Genomic DNA, 21671 nt, shown 5'->3' with positions numbered 1-21671 from the left:
AAATTATACTTATCATCTTTACACTATACAGTTATACACATTATCTATTTTTTAATTAAAAAAAATTTGATTGGAAATGTATATATCCGTATACCGTACGTACAACCATTAGTTAACATCAGTAGTTAATACTATTCTCATACGGCGGCCATCAACATCGATCGTAACCTTCCCCACTGCAACTCCGGCCCAGCCGCCTGTGTCACCACTTGCTAGCTGCATGCCAACTAGATAAGAAAACGAAAGTACGCGTACGGACGATTCAAACAATCAAGGCATCATATTATATACAAACGCCTGTTGATGATATATTTTCCAAGCCTTTATTTGACCAATGATGATTTTCTAGTACACTGCCTAGAAAATAACATACCACATTGAAAAGATGATGATGATCTCTAATCTTATGCAATAATATGATAATTATTTCATCACATTAATATTGTACGAATATATTAATGTGCTAAGGAGAAAAATTATCTCATCCATAGATCTATAATATATATATATATATAATAACAACTATATCACAATCCATTTATAACTAAGTATTTAATAATTATGTTTTTCTTGTACTTTAAACTGTTGCTAGGAAAATAATTTTAAATTAAAGTGAAAAGAAATGATATTTTAATAAGAAGTTGTAAATCAGGTGAATTAAAAAAAGTACGTAGGAGTTGTATCATTGACCATTCTAGCCGTGGTAGTAGTACTATCCACACCTTTTGGCTGGTCGGGTGCTGTCCCTTCCTTGAGTTAGCAATACATATATAAATGTTTGATTTCAAGTTTGACGAAGATCAAAACTACTACGTAAACTCTCTCGAATTCAACACTGACTCTCGTGAGGTGTGGCTCGACCTTCAATCCCGTTTCTGTCATGGAAACAACACTTGGGTCTATCACCTTAAATGAGAGCTATCCTCCCTACACCAAAATACCACTTCCATTCTTGAATACTACAACCAGATTAAACAACTCTGGGATGACTTAGTCATCTTCAAAAATGCAATGACCTCAAAGAATTTCAACAGGAAGTGGAGGATGAACGAGTTTACTAGTTTTTACTCGGCCTCAACGACTCATTCTCTCAACTGAGAACCCAGATTTTGGCACTGGAACCCCTTCCCCCCATCACCAAAATTTTTTCTATTCTATTTCAAGAGGAACAACAGAGGCTTCTTCAAATCCGAAATACCCCATAAGAGCTTCAAAGCTTCACCGCCCACTCCAGTGGCTCCCAACGACCATCATTCAAATGCTCGGGATGTGGCCGGAACGGCCATACACGTGACAGGTGTTGGCACCGCATCGAGTACCCTCCAGGTCATGAACCCCGCACGAAGTCCCCTCCCTCTCTTCTCGGCAAACCACCTCCGAATCCACTGCCGATGGCTCAGCAGGCCTCTTCCTCCACTGTGAGCTTGCCGATACCTGGTCTCACTCCTGATCTCTACCAAAAACTCTTGGATTTGCTCAGCCCATCAAACCCTTCTGTACATTTCGTGGGTAATGTTTCTTCCAATCTCTCTTCTCCTCAAGGCCGAACATGGATCATTGATAGTGGAGCTAGCCACCACATGTGCCATGATCGGACCCTTTTCTCTGCAATTTCATCTCCTCCCCATGTGCCGAACGTATGCTTACCCACGGGTGCTTTACTTCCCATTGAAGGGATCGGCACAATTCATTTGGCCGAATCCCTAACTTTATTTAATGTCTATTTTATCCCTTCATTCCATTTTAATTTACTCTCTGTACCCCAACTCACCTCTAATAATTCTTGTCTAGTCTTTTTTTCCTCTATTCATTGTTTTTTTTCAGGACCCTCAGTCGACAAAGTTGATTGGAGCGGGTGAGATTTGCAATGGACTTTACATGTATCGGCCTCAACCTATCACAACTCTTTCTACTCAGACTCTTGCTGATAAGATCCTATGGCACCAACGCCTAGGTCATCCTTCTTGTTTACATATTCCCAATTTTTTCAATAATAATGCTTGTATTATTTATGATTGCGATATTTGTGCTCGTTCGAAGCATACTCGACTCCTTTTTCCTTCAAATGCTAATAAAAGTATTTTTGCTTTCAATCGTATTTTTTGTGATATATGGGGCGGTTACCATACTTCTTCAATTTGTGGTGCACATTATTTTCTAACCATTGTTGACGATTTTTCTCGCTCCACTTGGATCTATCTCATGCTGCATAAATCTGAAGCATATACTTATCTCATACATTTTTTTGCACTTATCCAGAATCAGTTCAACACCATGATTAAAATTATAAGAACTGATAATGGACAAGAATTTTTTTCCCACAAATTTCAAAATACCTTCATGACCACGGGATCATTCATGAATGTACCTGCGTTGAAACTCTGCAACAAAATGGTGTTGCAGAGTGCAAACACCGGCACCTTTTGAATGTCGCTCGTAGTCTCCGATTTCAAGCACATTTACCCTTAAAATTTTGAGGTGAGTGTGTTCTCACGGCCGCTTATCTTATTAACTGCACCCCGAGTCGTCTTCTTCAAAATAAATCTTCTTTTGAACTTCTCTTCAATATCCTACCAAATTACCCTCATTTACACGTATTTGGATGTCTTCGTTACGCTCAAACCCTCCATGCTTCCCGCGACAAATTCTCACCTTGTGCCTCAAAATGAGTTTTTCTTGGGTATCCTGGTCAACATAAAGTTTACAAACTTTACAACCTAGAAACCCAAGCTATTTTTTTATTCTTGTGATGTTACTTTTCATGAACAAATATTCTCATTCCAAACTGCTTTTTTTTTTTTTCAGATCCATCACTACTCATTATTCCTCTTCCCGTTCCAGAACCTTTAACTTCTCCTCCCCCCTCCACTTCTATTCCCGACCCACCACCACCTCCACCATCTACACTCTCCATTGGTCCTAGACGCACCACCACTCGACCCGCATAACTTCAAGATTACGTCTGTCCGACCATACATACGAAGTCCACTGCATCCTCATCAGCTGCATCAGCTTCAGGTACTACTCATCCTTTATCTGCTTTTCTATCCTACTCTCGTTTTTCTCCTTTTCATCTTACCTTTTTAACTGCTCTCACAACATCTGTTGATCCTTCCTGTTATTCCACTGCCATTCGCCATCCTCATTGGCGTGAGGCCATGAGTGCTGAGATCCGAGCCTTAGAGGATAATGCAACTTGGACTCTTGAGGCCCTGCCCCCTGGTAAGAAACTCATTGGATGTAAATGGGTTTTCAAAACAAAACTCAAAACTGATGGCTCTGTTAAGAGGTACAAAGCTCGATTAGTTGCTAAAGGTTTCACCCAAGTTGAAGGTCTTGACTACCATGAAACATTTACTCCAGTTGCCAAAATGACCACTGTCTGCTGCTTACTGGCAGTCGCTGCCGTAAAAAATTGGGTCATTCAACAACTTGATGTCAACAATGCATTTTTACATGGTGATCTTGATGAAGAGGTCTATATGACTCCACCACCTAGATATTGCCTTAAGGGGGAGACTCGTGTGTGTCGACTCCGAAAATCTTTATACGGTGTCAAACAAGCCTCCCGCAATTGGTTTTTTAAACTAACCATTGTGCTTCTTGATGCAGGTTTCAATCAGTCTCAGGCAGACCACTTTTTATTCACTCTTATCTCTCACACCAGCATTACTATTGTCCTCGTTTATGTAGATGACATTCTAGTTGCTGGCAATGATATTTCCCAGATCAATGTTTTCAAGAGCATTCTCTCTACACACTTCAAAACAAAGGATTTCGACCCCCTCAAATATTTCTTTGGTCTTGAAGTTGCTCGATCTCCGAAAGGCATCTTCCTCAACCAACGCAAGTACACACTTGATATCTTTACTGATAGTGGTCAACTTGGTGCTCGGACCGCTCACTTTCCCATGGAACAAAATTTGAAGCTCATAGACCGAGATGGCTCTCTCCTTAACGACCCTGGTGCCTATCGACGACTGGTTGGACGTCTTATCTACCTGACTATAACACGTCCTGATATTGCTTTTGCAGTAAACATTCTCAGTCAGTTCATGCATGCTCCCCAAGATCCACACATGCAAGCTGCCATTCGCGTTCTTTGCTATCTCAAAGGCAGTCCATGTCAAGGTATTTTTTTCCCATCATCTAGCACTTTGCATGTCACCGCTTACATAGACTCCGATTGGGCAGCTATCCCACTACTCAAAGATCCACCACAGGGTTTTTCATTCAGCATGGCACGAGCCCTATTTCTTGGCGCACAAAAAAACAGACGACAGTGGCACGTTCCTCTGCTAAAGCTGAATATCGCACCATGGCAGTTACCACTTGCGAACTCACCTGGCTGAAACAACTCCTCACAGATCTTGGCGTCTCTCATTTTGAGCCTATCAGTCTTTATTGTGACAATCAATCTGCTCTACATATCGCTCACAACCTTGTTTTTCACGAGCGCACCAAACACATTGAAATTGATTGTCACCTTGTTTGTGATAAAATTCGAGCCAGCCTCCTTACAGCTGTTCACACATCTTCTCATGAACAAGTCGCCGACATCTTCACCAAAGCCTTGGGATAGGAACTTTTCCAATACTTTCTATGCAAGTTGGGCATTACGGATCTCCATGCACCAACTTGAGGCGAAGTATTGACAGAATCAAATCCCACCAAATTAGCAATCTCTTGATCTTAGGAAATTTATTTTTTAATTGTAATTATTTAGGAAATTTTTCATTCAATTGTAATTATTTCCTTTTTAATAGTTACCATAGAAAGACTAGGACTGTATCTATATATTTTAGACGTCCTTACACTGTAATTTTAGTTTTCCTGAAATAAAGTGTTCAATTCTTAACAATATTCACAAATTTTCTTTTGCTAACTCATTTCATATTAATGATCTATTTGTAGTTCATTATTTTTTAAATTAATATTATTAAAATAGTTTATAACACTTTTATCCTTTAAAAAGATATTTTGGTAAGAACATATTTTTATTTTCCAAGATCAATCACTACAACAGAATGTGTATTTTGTGACAGAGGAAACTGTCACAAAAAAATGGCAAACCGTCACTAAACATATTTGGTGACGGTTTGAAACCGTCACCATGACCGTCACGTAAAGTGCGTCACAGAAAACATTTGGTGACGGTTTACTGTTCAACCGTCACAAAAAATATTTTTAGTGACGGTTGGAAGTGTTCCGTTCGGTACAACGTTCGAACGTTCCTTTTTTGTGACGGTTATGAACTGTCACAGAAAATCACGTTCGGACGTAAAATTAAACGTTCGGACGTTATACCCGACCCGATTGGCGTTCGAATGAGAGAAGTTGACGTTTGTTGTATATCGTTCGAACGTATCATATTTACGTTCGCATGTTAATGCGTCCGAACGTTAATTACAATAAACGTTCGAATATTTGTTCGAACGTAAACGTAAATGTTCAAACGTAGCGCGTTTAATGTTCGGACGTTATTTCGAATGTAAACGAAGGAGCGTCCGAATGCAAGTTCTTTGTTCGAACGTTAGTCGGTTTAACGTTCGAACGATTCAATTGTATTTACGTTCGAACGTTTGTTACAGTGTGAACCAACGTTCGAACGATTTTTATTTACATTCGAACGTACAGATCAGAAATACTAATTTCATAAAATTTAAAAACAAAATACCAATAGTATCATATTACATACCCAATTAACAAGTAACAATGTCTTATAAAAGTACAAAATTAGATATTAAAACTAGTCAGAAATATTGATAAAATTTATTTCTTCTTTTTCCCTCGCCCACGGGGATTCTGTTGCAACGACATAACACGCTCCATTTGCACCATCATCTCTCGTTGCACTTGCTCTTGCACTTCACTGCGTATTCTTTCCTCCTGGTCTCTCTGTTGGTCCTGCAAACGCGTCTCTAAATGAGACTGTCGTTCTAAGAGAGACTCTAACTCTTGCTGTCTCGACCTCATATACTCATTCTCACGCCGTGCAGCTTCTAAATCTGCTGTAAGATTATTAATTTGTGAAGCCGATGAGGTTGAGGAGGATGAACATTTATGCTTGATAGATCGTCCCAAACCTCTTGCCATACTAGACTGCGGCCCGAGCACTTGGGTGAATATGTCTATGTCACTAGGAGAGGATTCCGCAGAAGTCGACTGCATCTCCAACATTTTGTTCTGCAATTTAAAAGGTAATGATCGTAAATAATTAGTAACGTATTAAAAGAAATAGAAATAAGAAATAAACTATTAAAATGTTCTATAAAAAATTTATTTAACAAAATTAACACTGCTTACATAATTATCTGCAGCGACAGGATCCATCCACTCACTATGCTCATTAGTGTGAGCAGCAGCATAGACATGAACGAGGGAAAAGTTTTCAGGATCATCACGTTTCTAACAAAGCGACAATATTAGCAATTTTAAAAAGATAATGTTAGTACTTATCAGAAAGAATATCAGGAAAATAAATAAATTCTATAATTTTTTAATTACCATTTTTTCAGCAAGACGGTGGAATGACCTTGAACCGGCACGATGGTGGACAGTCAGAACGGATCTATTCTGTGCATTTGTAGAACTCAAGTGCTACAAAATATATTAAAAATGTTAATTGTAATATGTATACATATAATGTATAAAACGAATATGAATGTAAATAATTTAAAGATATAAATGTAAAATACCTGATAATCTGGAGATGCGAAAAGATCACAACACTTTCTCCAATCATCTAACTTCATCTGCTGAAAAGGAGACTGCGCAGCCTCTTCCAACGTCTCAAACTTCTTGAAGTGGTCATGACATCGTCCTTTGTGACGTCGGAATAGTGTAGCCATCAACTCATTCACGGTTCTCAAATCCTCGCTACGGCTAAAGTCGAGGTCGAATTCATCCTAACAAGGGAATCAGGTAAAAAATATAATAGATTAATCTAAGTGAAAAAAATGTACTGAAAAGTAAACTCACCAGCACACGACTTCGAATGTGCTCCTTAATCTCATTCGGAACATCTCGCCATGAGCGCACATAAAATGGAGCATAAGCTCGAACTACTGTGCCAATATAGGAGGAAAGCGCTGCTGCACTATCATCCACTCCTCCAGTGGAATTATCAGGAATTGTGACCTTCAGTTTACCGTGCCTTCTATTTTTTTCAAGAGAGATTCCACGTGTATAGCCACGACCGCGACGTGCAGATGCATCAACTACATGATAATAATAGATATACTATAATTATAATTATATAGTTATTGAGAAAAAATTATTAACTATATATATAATTATTCCTTACTGGTAGGTGTCGACTGGCTGTTGTTCTCTTCTGTGTTAGCTTGATCTTCAGGAACGGATTCCTCGAGTGGGGAGTCCTCAATGGATTCAGGACTTGGACTTGGCGGAGGCACATTTCTTCGTTGTCGTTTTGGCGGCATTCTTTAAAATAATTAATTATATCAAAGAAAATTAATTAGAAGAAATTTTGAAAATTTAAGATATTTTATAGTCACCTATATAAATAAAATATTTAGTACTTTTACTCTTCAGATGAATTTTCCATAGTTGTTTCAGAATCTCCATCAATAACATCTTCATCATCATTATCCACCTCATGCCCGGATTCTGATTCGTATTCATCTTCTGACTCGTCTTCTTCATCTTCCTCCAAACTGACTTGAATTGAATGATCATTTAATACAGACGGGTCGAGATGTACGGGTGGGACATCATCTCTACACAAGGGGAGCAACTCGAGTGCACCGAGGTCAACAAACAAGTTAATACCCTCTCCATCTTCCTGGTATGCCTCAACAATCGGATTGTCATCTTCATCTCCACTATTCTCGTAATCTGCACTCGTTCCTGCTTCATATATATTTCGAGGAACAAATTTTTGTACAACTCGCCAAGTTATCTCCCCACTATCTTCATCAGCACTTTTCATTGGATCAATCAAGTAATAGACTTGGGTAGCTTGACAAGCCAATACGAATGGATCATCTTCGTACCATTTAGATGCAGTATTGACACTCGTAAAGTGATTATCCCTATGTATCGAAACCCGACCACCGCCTAGATCCCACCAATCACATTTGAAGACATATGTTACAGACCCACCCAGATATTTCAATCCGATAATATCACGTATGACACCATACTTAAATTTCAAAGGTTATACAATAATTTTAATTATTATAATTCTTAAAGAGTTACTTTTATGCTTGTTATTACTTATATATTAATTATTATTATAAATATTTAATTATCATACTTAAATTTCAATGGTTATACAATAATTTTAATTATTATAATTCTTAAAGAGTTACTTTTATGCTTGTTATTACTTATATATTAATTATTATTATAAATATTTAATTATCATACTTAAATACTATTATCACAATATATCAAATCCATATCACAACATATAAAAGTGATAACTCACAATATATTCACAAAATAACATGCCACATGTATTAACATATTTCTAAACTTGAATAAGCAATAAACATGTATTAACAAAGCCTAATGACAATATATTTTTAATAATAAACACAATATTTCAAATTTATATCACAACATATTTAGAATAACTCACAAACTATTTACAAACTATACAAACAATAATCACAATATGATAAAAAGTAAGCATCAAATCACAACAACATATTGATAAAGTTTAGAAATATACCTAGCACTCACAATATCCTCTTACAAATCAAAATCTTCAAACTTCCCAAAACAAGCAATCCTTCAAAAAAATACAACACAAACTTATTAGAAATATTCTATAACAAAAACACATTCTATAAATATCATAAAATTTAAATAAAGACAAGAAATAAAAATATTATCTTACCAAAACTCACCTCTCTCTCACTCTCTAACTCAACTCTCTCTCACTCTAACTCTCTCTCTCTCTCTAACTCTCTCTCTCTCTAAATCTCTCTCTCTCTCTCTCTTTCTCTTTCTGTTGCGCGCACGGGAGAAAAGAAATAATGGGCATCCTCCCGTGCGCGTACTGATTAAGTTCTAAAATTATTAGTTTAAACGTTCGAACGTTAACTTTAAACGTCCGAACGTTAATTCTAAAATTATTCCCGCCCAGAACGTTCGGACGTTTAAAATACACGTTCGAACGTACCCTTCTTATGATATAACATGAAATCTAGCGGGAAAGTTCCCGCACTTTCCTCATATATGTTCGAATGTATCACAATTTCTCGTTCGAACGTTTGTAGATTTATAGATAAACGTTCGAACATACTACTTAAACGTCCGAACGTACATTTCATGAAAGTGTTACCATATTTGAGCGGGAAATCTCCCGCACTAATTTGACTAACGTTCGAACGTTGACGGATTTGATGTTCGAACGTATAGTATAAACGTCCTTACGTCTAAATAATCACACAGATATTAAACATCGAGCGGGAAAATTCCCGCCTCTTACTTTAACGTTCGAACGTTAACTTCAAACGTTCGAACGTAATATTCCTATTATACTTAACTTATAATATAATATATATACTACATTGTATAGTATTTTGTGCATAATATAATTTATATATTATGCACAAAATATGTGTTTTTCTAAATTACTTATATTTATACTAGTTAAATAATATATTTATACTATAATATTAAGACTAAATTTACTAATAATAGTTTAGTATATGACTATATGTAAATATCATACTACTAAAAATTTACAATATTACTACCATGTTGTTCTAAATTACTAATGTATAAATATAATAGCATGTAATACTAATGTATATATAATATACTATAAACACTAAGATGCATAATAACATCAACATGTAATATTGTAATACATATACTAATGGATAAACACTAATCTATAAATTTATAATAACATATAATACTAATGTATAATAACTAAAGTATTATTCATATCAATTTTATATAACAATATCTTGTATTAATTATATTTTTTGACCTAATAAATTCTCAACATATTCATTTTGATAAATATATTAGTAATTCTAATATACATTAGTATAATAATTAGATTTATGGCCTAATACTAATACTATTAGTAAACCACTTTAAGCCTATATATAAATTACTATATAAAGCACTATAGTATTAATTACTAATACTATATTACTATGTGATACTATTAACTATAGTGATATATTAGTATTAGACATTAGTATACTAATACTATCAGTGATATAGCTAGTGTAATATAATAATATTTATACTAATACTATTATATAGTTATACTAAATTAAAATCACTATAGCAAATATTAATATATAGTTATGCTAATCGCTATAACTAATACTAATACTAATATAGACTACAGTTATAACTTATAGTATTATAACTTATACTAATATATTATATAGTTATACTAAATCACTATAACTAATACTAATATAGTTATACTAATCACTATAATAGTGATATAGTATTAATATCACTATTAGTATAATACTATAATATATAGTATTAATAATAACTAATACTAATATAATTATTAGTATAACTAATATTTATATAATATATATATCAAGTATAAGAGATTAGAGATTTAATATATATATATATATCAAGTATATTAGTTTATTATTAATATTTCGGTGCTTTTTTTTTAATATTCATATATAATAATATATATCATTCATTTTTTTTATAAATTTTCATATATATATAATATATAAAATAGATTTATATTAGTTAGTATACTACTATACAATACGGCGTCGTTTCTATTGCAATAGGACTTTCTTTTTAATTTTTGAATGCATGTTATTATGTTACTTGTTTTATTTAGTTGTATTTCTTGTTATAATCAAAAGTTTAATTAATTCCCACAGGTAATGTTGAGAAAATTGAAATTTAAAAGCTCACAAATTTTTTTTTAAAAAAAAAGTGGGTCAAATATGAAGTTAAAAAAGATAAAAAAAAATAATAAAAAAATCCGACTCCGCTCCGACTCCGCTCCGACAAGTCGGAGTCGGAGTCGGAGCGGATTTTATATATTGCTAAACTTTATAAATATAAGAAGCACTCACAAAAAAACCAATAATCTAATTGTCAATAATATTATATAACATCCTAATATATAACTTAAACATTTATAATATAATATATTATATTGACAAACGTTCGAACGTAATAATAAGTACGTTCGAACGTTCTATGTATATAAGGCCAAAACCGAACGTCGAAACGCATTTCCCTGCCCGTATCCATCGTCTTCTCCGTTATTTGCCGCCACGCCGCCGTCACCGCCGCCGTCAACTCCGCCACAACCGTCACTAAAAGGTAGGCATTCATCTTTTATGCAAATAACATGTATTTTATTGAGATTTAGATTGACATTTGGATTGAGTTTGGTTTAAAACCGGATAAATATTACCGGATTTTCAACTTCATTTTCCGGCCACCACGACCAGTCATTGGCCGAATAGTCACCGTAGAAATGTTTCTTGAAGTGTATACTTCATTTACATGGTGACATTTCGGCATTTAGACCCTTGTAGAGAAATTTTCGAGATTTCAATAATGGCTGAGTCGACTCAGCCATTCTGCGTCAAAACGTTCGAACGTTTCACCAAGACATTCGAACGTACGACGTTTAAATTACCGAGCCGTTACAGCTTCCATGTTCGAACGTTAATCGTCTTACATTCGGACGTGAATATTATTAAACGACATATGTTCGAACGTTAATATTTACTTTCGCACGTAAATCACATACGGTCGGACGTTTAATTATAACATCCGAACGTAGTGATTTTCTACATTATTCATGCTTCGACGTTCGGACGTTCATATTTACGTTCACACGTAAAACAAATACGTTCGAACTTAAATTCGAACGTATTTGTTTACTGCTTATGTTCGAACGTACATCTGTACATTCGAACGTATTTGTTTTACGTTTGAACGTAAATTTATTTACATTATTTTACGTGCGAACGTATAAGTTAACGTCCGAACGTTTTTATCTTTAACGTTCGAACGTTAAAGATAAAACGTTCGAACGTTAATCCAGAGCATCTTAAAATTAATACAAAAAAATGCATTATTCTAAATAATTTTTTTTTCCTTTTCTATTTTCAGGATATGGCTCTTCCACTGCATACACGAAAACGAGGGAGGGAAGGAGCCACGTCGGACACTGCCCGTATCGGAGCTCGTACTGTTATGGTAGAGAGAGAGGTCTTAATTAATGAGTTCGACGAACTCTGTTGGCAGCAGACGAACCTAAGAGATGTTTTCCTCAGTAGAGGCTGGGGAAATATCTGCACATTGAGGGGGAAGGTATACCCCTCAATGGTTCAAGAATTCTATATGGGGATGTGTGACATGCCTCCGGATGCATCCTCTCACACCGTGACTGTACGCGGTGTTTCCATTGAGGTATCGGCAGATGTCATCGGCGAGCACATCGGGATTCATCGAGGTGCTCAGACATTTACACACTCAACACCCCGTGAGGATGTAGGCACTTCTGCATCATCTACTGGCCGGGGATGTGAGCCAGCATCAGCCGATGATGCAGGCCAGTCAGAGGATGAGGATACTGGCGTCGAGGCTCGGGATGATGACCGAGACGAAGATTTCTACATCCTCACCGGGAGGGATCGCATGCAGATCGAGCGGAAGAACGCCTTCAACCAGAACCATCTGCTGCATTTCTTCCGCATGTTGCACCTTATTGTTGCAACAAATGTTGATCCTGTGGCTCATAAAACCACATTTAGTCGGCTTCGGGCACAATTTTTGATACGAGTGGCACGTGGAGATCCTATAGATTTGCCACTGCACATTTTTGAGAGGATCCGTTACGAGGCGAGCATCGTCTCCACGGATAATCTCCCATATGGTGTCCTCATCAGCCGACTATTACTTGCACGGGGAGTGCCGACCCAGCCAGAGGAGCGGGTCAAAGATCAGATGAGCCCCCTCGACATGACCACGCATCGGCGTAGCATTGGACAGGCGAGGGGACGTCAGCCACCCCCTGTAGAGGATCTAGTTCCTCCGACGCAGCCTGAGCCAGGTCATGTCGGGAGTAGTAGTCAGCATACGCCGAGTACATCTGCAGGAGATGTGCGGCCTGCTTGGGTTGATGCGGTCATCTCACAGCTGACTGCGCATATTGATCATAAGATCGATCGATCGCTCGAGGCTATATCGGCGTCTGTTGCCGAACTCACCCATCGTGTAACTATCCTCAACGACAAGGTTGATACCTTGACTGAGGAAGTACGGAGTTCGACTTTTGCGGATAACGTTATCATCTGACTGTTGTTTACTACGTTCTATCAATTTTTGTATTTTATTTTTAATATTTGTAACGAAAAATATTATGGAATATTTTTATCGTTTTTTCATTTCAATTTTTAATCTTCTTTGATGTTATAGTTTTCAACTTTAATACTAAATCACTGCATTTCAAATATATATAAATCAATAATATATATTTATATATTACAAAGTGTGTATATATAAATATATACAATTCAATTTTTTAGACTTGTTCACAAATTATGCACAATAAAAATACATAATTTTTAAATTAAAGTCATTTAATTTAAATTTACAATGAACGTTCGAACGTTAGTAATTAACGTTCGCATGTTGGCGGAAAACATTTTACGTTCGAACGTAAAATTAATAACATTCGAACGGTTGCGCCAAAACATTTTACGTTCCAACGTAAACAGACATAACGTTCGAACGTATATGTGACGTTCGAACGCATATTTCCCATACGTTCGAATGTAAAAAAATCTCATTCTATCTTTAGTGACAGTTTCCAAAAACTGTCACAGAAAATGCCTTTTAGTGACGGTCTAGGGACTGTCACAATTTCCCAACCGTCACTAAAAAGCAATTGTGTTGTAGTGAATATTGCATTAATTCCAAATTTGAAAGGAATAATAATATTATGTTTTTAAGTTCAAAAATGAAAATATTGTCTAAAGAATAATATTTTATAACTATAGGATATCATTTCAAAAAATAATAATAATTTTCTTCATATTATTATATATATAATATGCTCGATCGATCGATCTTCAACGGTGGAGCTGGTTGCGTAATGAATGTTGCATGTTTGCACCTACTACGTAGGCGTTATTTCTACATGAGCAGCTAGCTAGCTGCACATGGCTTTATACATGATAGAAACGTGGACAATTAATATTAGTTCTACATGATAAAGTCGATGACAAGTGTATTGACAATTAAGTTCATGCATATTGCTTTTTCTCATAGCCTTCCATTATGATTTACTGATCAGAAACGAAATATCTTTACTTACGAACGATTATGACATATTCCCATATACAGACATGATCAGCATAATTGTAGTCAATATGCATGTATGGGACAAGTTGCATGGAACCCTCCATTATATATATGTATTAATGTATATATCTAGCTCCATGCCGACAACTTTATCTAATTTCATCAAGTTTTCATCATTTTTGTTACGTTAGTCACAAAGGACTTTTACAAAATTTATTTATAAATTAACGTGGTTTGATTAATTTTTGATGCGTCGGATTGTATGTAAAATTATTTTTATTATAAAATAAATCTAACAGATCACATAAATTAATTACGTAAATTAATTATGAATTTACTATTATGTAATCTCTTTGTGTCTATAGCATACACTCTTCTCTAGCTAGCGATCATTCATTCTTATAGTAATCACTACTTTAAAATGTCAATATTACAATTTTCTTTTATGTTTTTATCAATTCATAGATTTACAAATTAAGACCTCAAGAACACTACTGTCGGCCCAGATATTTAATCAATTGCTATTTAATTACGAGTAGATATAAAATCATGTTGCTCAGAGTCAAAGATAATATATCTACGTACATATATAGTAATGTTTATGAACATAACGAACATGCATGAGGGTTTTTATGTTAAATTAATTATTAAATAGTCTTACATGAGTATGCAGGATACTATAGTGTATATATATATAGTAGTACTTTCATCTTATTATGAGATGATCATGTCATTTTCATTAATTAGAATTTGTGTATCTATATGCATGCCAAATATATTACTTTTATAATTTATATAATATGTTGTAATAAAATGTCACTCGTATTACTAAAGCACCTTAAGATTTTTCATTGTAATGGCGCTTTAACTAACCCATTGTTAGGACACTTCAATCAGCAGGCAGCTCGCTTTAACTTTTGAGTTTTGTCAAACCATGTGGACGGACAATTTTAGGAGAAGGCCACTCAGATTTCCCTACTTGATTCAATAATATATTACTATTGGAATTGGATCGTATTATTTATTAATTGTAGGGGTGGATTATTAATATATATGCATGGAAAAGGGCCTTGATAATTTATTGGGAACAATAAGCTGCCACTAGAAGAAATCAGACATTTTTCAGCACTCAAAATCGTCTCAAATATTAATAATAATCGCAGCATTTAATCATTTTCGGCAATTTATAAATCGCTGCAAGTTCGTCGAAATTCAAGAGCCACTTTTGGGGAAGAAGGTGAACTCGAGATTTGGGAGTATACGGGAGCAAAGCGATGGGGAGGGGGGAAAATGTGATTTTAGTGCATTTTGGTGCCCTTTCATTAAAGATGAAATTCTAGCGAAACTGTCTGTCACAACAAATTTTTTTCCTTTGCCAGTGATTTTTTTCATTGCAATTTAAGTTAAAATTGCTGCAAAAGATATTTCCAAAGTCGATTGGGTTTGGACTCTTGGAGGCCACATTGACAAACAAATCGCCGAGATTATAAACTATTGTGGCGATTTTATTAGCGACAAACAATAAATCGCCAGAAATAACGTTATTTCTTGTAGTGAGCATGTGTTGAGATTAATAAAGAAATTATTTATTTATGACCCTTTTAGATTATCTTCATTAATTTTATCATCTTTTAATGCATGTGGTATTGAATTATTGAAAAGTATATATTATTTTTCAATTATCTATGATCAATTACTTGATCTCACATGTATCAACTCCCAATAAAGAATTGAGAATTGCTCTTCTTTATATTTTTCAATTATCTAGTAGTCATTCAATTTTAATTATCATGATTACATTTTAAGTAGCTTCTATTTAAATAACTAATTTTAAAATTATTTAAAATGTGACTTACTAACCAAGGCGGTGTTAGTGGAATGATGAATTTAGGATGAAAAATAACAATATTAGGACTTTTATTAAAGAGTTTGATTTGATAGGTAAGTTGTAAAAGTCATAGTTAATTTCTTAGTCTAATTTAACGTTTCATCCTAATAATAAATGAAAATATCTAATTGTAAGCGATTCTGCGCACTAATACATGTACCCATTCAATATGATTATACGCATGGGCGTTGCCAACAGATTTATGGTGAAAACAAGACATGTTATATATCATGATTCTTAATTTTAATGTTTACATGGTGAACATTAATTATGATTATTTTAATTATGATTATAAATAAGTGACAAACTTTCACTTGAAGAAAATTGTTTGATTTGATTATTATCCTTATTTGATTAAGTTTTTTTAGATAAGTGGTGATTTTACATGGTATGATCATAGTAGAGGTTTTGAATTCGAACCCTAAATCTACATTCAACCAAATTTAATAAAATATCTCACGTGTTAGGTAACTCATGTGAGGGTGTGTTAAGAATATAATACAAATAATTAAATCTAGATTTTTTTCTTTAGCTTAAGCTTTTGGGAAAAGTGATAATGTCACACTATCCATATTTCTTTTTCTCAAGATTGCATTTGTTTGAACCATCTCAACTCCCTTCAAAGAAAAATTATGCATGGAAGTTTTACACCACACACCTTCACCTAATCAACATGTGACTTTTTATTTTTGTCTTTCTATCTTAATGCTCAAAAAAAATATCTGTTCAGTAGTCCAACACCGCACACCTACTTTTATGTTGATATTTTTTAATTTTTTTCCTTCAACAGATGTGTGTTGTAGAGTTGTTGAGCCTAATAACTCTATTTGTGTGTTTAAATAAAAGGGGATAAAAATGAAAAATCACATGTTGGCCGTTAGGTGGAGGCCGTATGTGGGGTAAGGCTTCCTTGTAGCATTTCTCATCTTCAAAATAACAACTTTGGCATACAATTCCTCTAGTTTTTCTTAAAAGTGGTAAAATAATTACTACAAGAAAAACACTTATATGTGAACAATTATATGTGATAAAAATAACTATTTCCTATTAAAATGAGTTTGTTCCTATCATAAATAATTATTTTCGTCCCAATTAATAATCATTTTTCATATCATGAATGTTGTGTATTGTGAAGTGTTAAAAGTCAAGCCTCTCTTTAATTACACTTGTGATGATAAATGCATAAATCTCAGAAGAAATCACAATAATTAATAACCCTGCTAATTAATTTTCCACTTTATATATAAAAGCTTTGTACAGAACACAGTTCATTCATACTTAACCAAGCTGGATCGAGCCTATATATAATGTTACAACTGTAGCAAAGACGACAGGAATAATAATATTACGACCACTAATACATGATCATAGACATAAGAGTAGTAGTAGTACTACTACTACTACTAATTATTTGACACACCGCTTGACTACCCATGAATTGCCATATTTCTTTAATTTTATTATAATTTATACTATATATCAAAATTGGTAATTTATGCATACCTTAAACTATCAAGTTTTAGCAATTTGCACCCTCAGTAGTTAAATTATGACCATTAAGATTAATATTTGTCACGTTCGAGCCTTGTTTTTCACGGATTCTTAATTAAGTACTGGGATGCAAATTGCTAACAATTCAATAGTTTAGGGTACTGTGTAAACTATCAATTTTGGGCATTGAAAATATGGTAATTATTCATGGGTGCATTTATATATATACATACATATATATATATATATAGCTACATGACATGCGCATGCAGTGATATTAGTTCTCATTTAATCATGAGTATTACCTTCCCCAGTTTTAATCCTTAAATACTCCAAATTTGTCTTTCCTTTGAAATCACGGGAGAAGAAATCTTTGTGAAAATCTTCGATGGAAACCCTTCTAAATAAAGGTGGGCTTTTTGTAGTGTTCAACAGACTTTTCAAAGGCTCAATCTCTGCCTCGGATTTGGGGTTGAAGAATACAGCGATCGATATCCTTTCTTTCTCTAAATTGACTGCTACCCTGTGCTCAGCGCTGGTATAGGCTCCATTGCTCAAGATCTGCAAAATGGCACATGCAGTACTACGTGACAACATATATATATATATATTCTACGCGCAACTGTACATGCTTTAGCTCATGTCTGATTTCAGCTTCTTACCAATATATTTATTTATAACTGCCAATTAATAGGTGACAACATGTAGTTGTGATGTGTCTGTACTTTAGTGTCAATTAAATATTAATAGATCCTAGCTAGCTGATGAATCACTATAAAAAAATTATTTATTTGTGGTCATTTACATCCAGCGAAATAACTATTTACAGTTAAAATGAGTCTATTTTGATCACTAGTAATCTTTTCGCCATAATTAAATAACCATAAAAATCCATTTTTTTGTAGTGAATATAATTAATAAAAAGTGTTCACAATAAGTAAGTTCTAGTTTGATAATGTTTGTCAAAGAAGTAAGTCATGTCTATTTGATATATAATGATTTTAGATACCCACAATGTTCCCACTTGGGCAAGCTTGGTCACGAACCAAAAGTAATTTCAGTCCGAAGTTGTTTTAATAATTAGTAATGGAGTTGATCTTGTACTTTGACATGAGTACAAAAGACGACGGTATATATCTTTGTCCAAAATATCTGTCGTTTATAATCCCAACAATAATAAAAATTAAATACTTGGATAATAAAAATAATAATAGTAAAATTTAAAAAATATTTAAGTGTTTGGTCTATGTAAAAGTTTTATACAAAGAAAATTCATTTAATATGATCGATCCTTATATTTATAAAAAAACAAATTATAAAATAGATATAACATATATTATAGAAACTTACGTTAATTTAAAGAAAAATTAATATAATTTTTTTCCATTAATTAAGCATTAATCATATATAAAAACTCAAAAAAATGAGGATGAAAGGGAGTACCCTTCCCTTCGCCTTACTACTACATGCAGCCCTGTTGGGACTGGCGCCACCTCTTGCACCAACAAAGAAAAGGGGCAAGGCAGTCGGAATGAAAAGGATCCTCTCTTTGTCGTGCAACTCCATCGTGCGCATGCAAGAGTTTGTGTGTGTGTGCATATCTGTGTGCGCGCGCTACACTTTTTTTAATAGTGAAAATATGATTTCAGTATAACATATATAATTAAATATATGCGCACACACATGATAGAGTACATGTGTGCATGCGTTCAGTATACCACGTGCTTTTACTTTAAAAGACGTTCTTTCCAAAAGAGACGGGGGAATCAGAGGCAGATGATCTAGAAAAATACGATATGACAAACCTCCATGATGTCTCCTACGTTGACAACAAAGGCATGTGGAAGGAAGTTCACAGGAATCCAAACCCCATCTTTCTTAATCTGGAGACCCTCAACTCCATTGACTTGATGAAGGATGGTGATACCAGTAGCGTCAGAGTGAGGAGGAAAGCCAACAACAAGCTCTGGTTGTGGGCATGGCGGATAGCATGTCATCCTCACTGATCTCATCCCATCTTCAAATAACTCCTCCATCTCTCGCTTGTCTATCTTCAGAGCTTTTCCCATCAACTCCATAAGTGTCATGCCAAGTTTCTTCAGCTCTGAGAAGTATGACTCTAAGGTGTTCCTGCAGAAAGCAGAAAAAATATGACAAAATGTTTACATGAGAGAGAGAGAGAGAGAGAGAGAGAGAGAGAACCTCAAGGATGGAGGTAGCTCTGGGAATAAATATGGTTTTCTCCTGTGAATAGGGTTGATTGTCATGTAGAACCTATAACCCCAATCAAGGTTTCGAGCTTTGGGTCGGATGACTGTTCCATAGCCTTCAACATCACCTGGCCTTACCTTGTATTTCATTTTCTCTTCCAAGGGAAGCTTGAAGAATTCTTCAATCTCCTTGTTCAGCTTGTTTAGTAGTGAAGAACTTACTCCATGATTCACCAACTGTAAAACAATCAAACAACAACGACTTCTTAAGGATTATAATATTATTGTTTCAATTGTCGAGAAGAGGAAAAAAAAAAAAAATAGACACTGTGCTTTGGTCCAATTCATGCAAGAGGGATCGATCGATGAGTACTCATGAATCGAAGGGAAATGAAGGCCGCAACATAAACTATATATATATACCTTCCTAGTTATGTACATAAAACTAAATAGACATTGAGATTCGTGAAGGGAAATCGTGTTAATGAATAAACTCTAATTGTTGAAGAAAATTTGAGAAAAAACCTGAAAAAGGCCCCAAGCTTTGCAAGCAGAATGCAACTTGTCTAGTTGATCTAAGTCTGTGGTCTCCCCGATGATCAATTTTTCCATGTCAATTGTTGGAAGCGTAGGAAAGCTGGTAGTATTGCAGTCATGAGAGAGACCAAGTAGTACTGGCTCTTGATCTGGACAAATATAGTCCTGAGGGATTGTTGTAAGTGGCTTTTTGGTGAGCTCCATAATGCTGAGAACTGAATTTGTGCTCAAAAAGTCAACTTCATCCAGTGTTGCCATTGCTTAACCTAGTTGCACCAGCAGCTTGATCGGTTTAATTGCCTTGGGGGAGGGGGGATGGTTGGTCCTTATATAGCACGAAAGCCTAGGGCTTTAAATCGTCACAACCTAAACCCATGCATGAATTCTATTAAGAAATTTAAATCGTCATTAGGTGGTTAATATTTTTAGTTTAGAATATTTGAAATTTTGAACCTAGCTAGAACCTAGCTAGCACATGTCAAGTTACTTGGGAGTAACCTAATTAGAACAATTAAGCATGGTGCCCAAGAACGAAATTAACTTAATTTGATCGAAAACTAATTGTAATTTTTTATTTTTTAGATAAGGTAAGGTGTCATGCATGTACTTATTCAAAGTAAAAATATAAAGATATACATGAAGCTCCAGTAAGCAATTTTTATTAATTGAAGAGACATGAATATACTAGCCTAATCTCTTTCAAGTAATATATAATATAATATTAATAGTCACAAGCTCTAATACGCGATCTAGCTCAGAAAGAAATGTTGTAAGTAGGGCTTTTTTTTTTTTTTTTGGGTGTGGGGGGGGGGGATGGGACCGTTACATATATTTTTTTTTATTTCATGTATTATATATAAAATATTTTTATATGATTTTGTATATTATATTATATGCTAAATTGCTAATTAATATATTCTGAAATTTTAAAATCTTATTATTCATGCCTATTAATCTTATAACATAAAATTAATATAACATTTGACTACGATATAACATAAATTAATCTTATGATTTTTAACATTTGAATTTTGATATAACATATAAATTTAGTTTTATAACATAAAATTAATATAACATGAAATTTTAATCTCAAACATAAACATTAATATTAAGTTATTAATATAAACTTACTTCGGGTCAATCACTTGCTAAAGTTTTATTTGAGTATAATTTTGACGTTTATACGTAAAATTGGAAAAACCAGACCGGACAAAATCCGAAAAAATCGAAAGTTC

General features: G+C 34.4%; 1 protein-coding gene across 1 annotated transcript; it reads right to left on the bottom strand.

Moving 5' to 3' along the window:
* Positions 1-17764: 17764 nt before the first annotated feature.
* On the bottom strand, positions 17765-20707 carry LOC108987485 (codeine O-demethylase-like). The gene is made up of 4 exons (XM_018960410.2): positions 20422-20707; positions 19889-20133; positions 19492-19816; positions 17765-18247 (listed from the first exon to the last, which is right to left on the bottom strand). The coding sequence occupies exons 1-4, from the start codon at positions 20689-20691 to the stop codon at positions 17975-17977; spliced, it is 1113 nt and encodes a 370-aa protein (XP_018815955.1). The 5' UTR covers positions 20692-20707; the 3' UTR covers positions 17765-17974.
* Between the last annotated feature and the right edge of the window lie 964 nt (positions 20708-21671).

The sequence above is a fragment of the Juglans regia genome, chromosome 4, assembly GCF_001411555.2.
Source record: "Juglans regia cultivar Chandler chromosome 4, Walnut 2.0, whole genome shotgun sequence".
NCBI lineage: Eukaryota > Viridiplantae > Streptophyta > Magnoliopsida > Fagales > Juglandaceae > Juglans > Juglans regia.
Note: the sequence above shows the minus strand (reverse complement) of the source record. Positions and strands in the feature narration are given on the sequence as shown.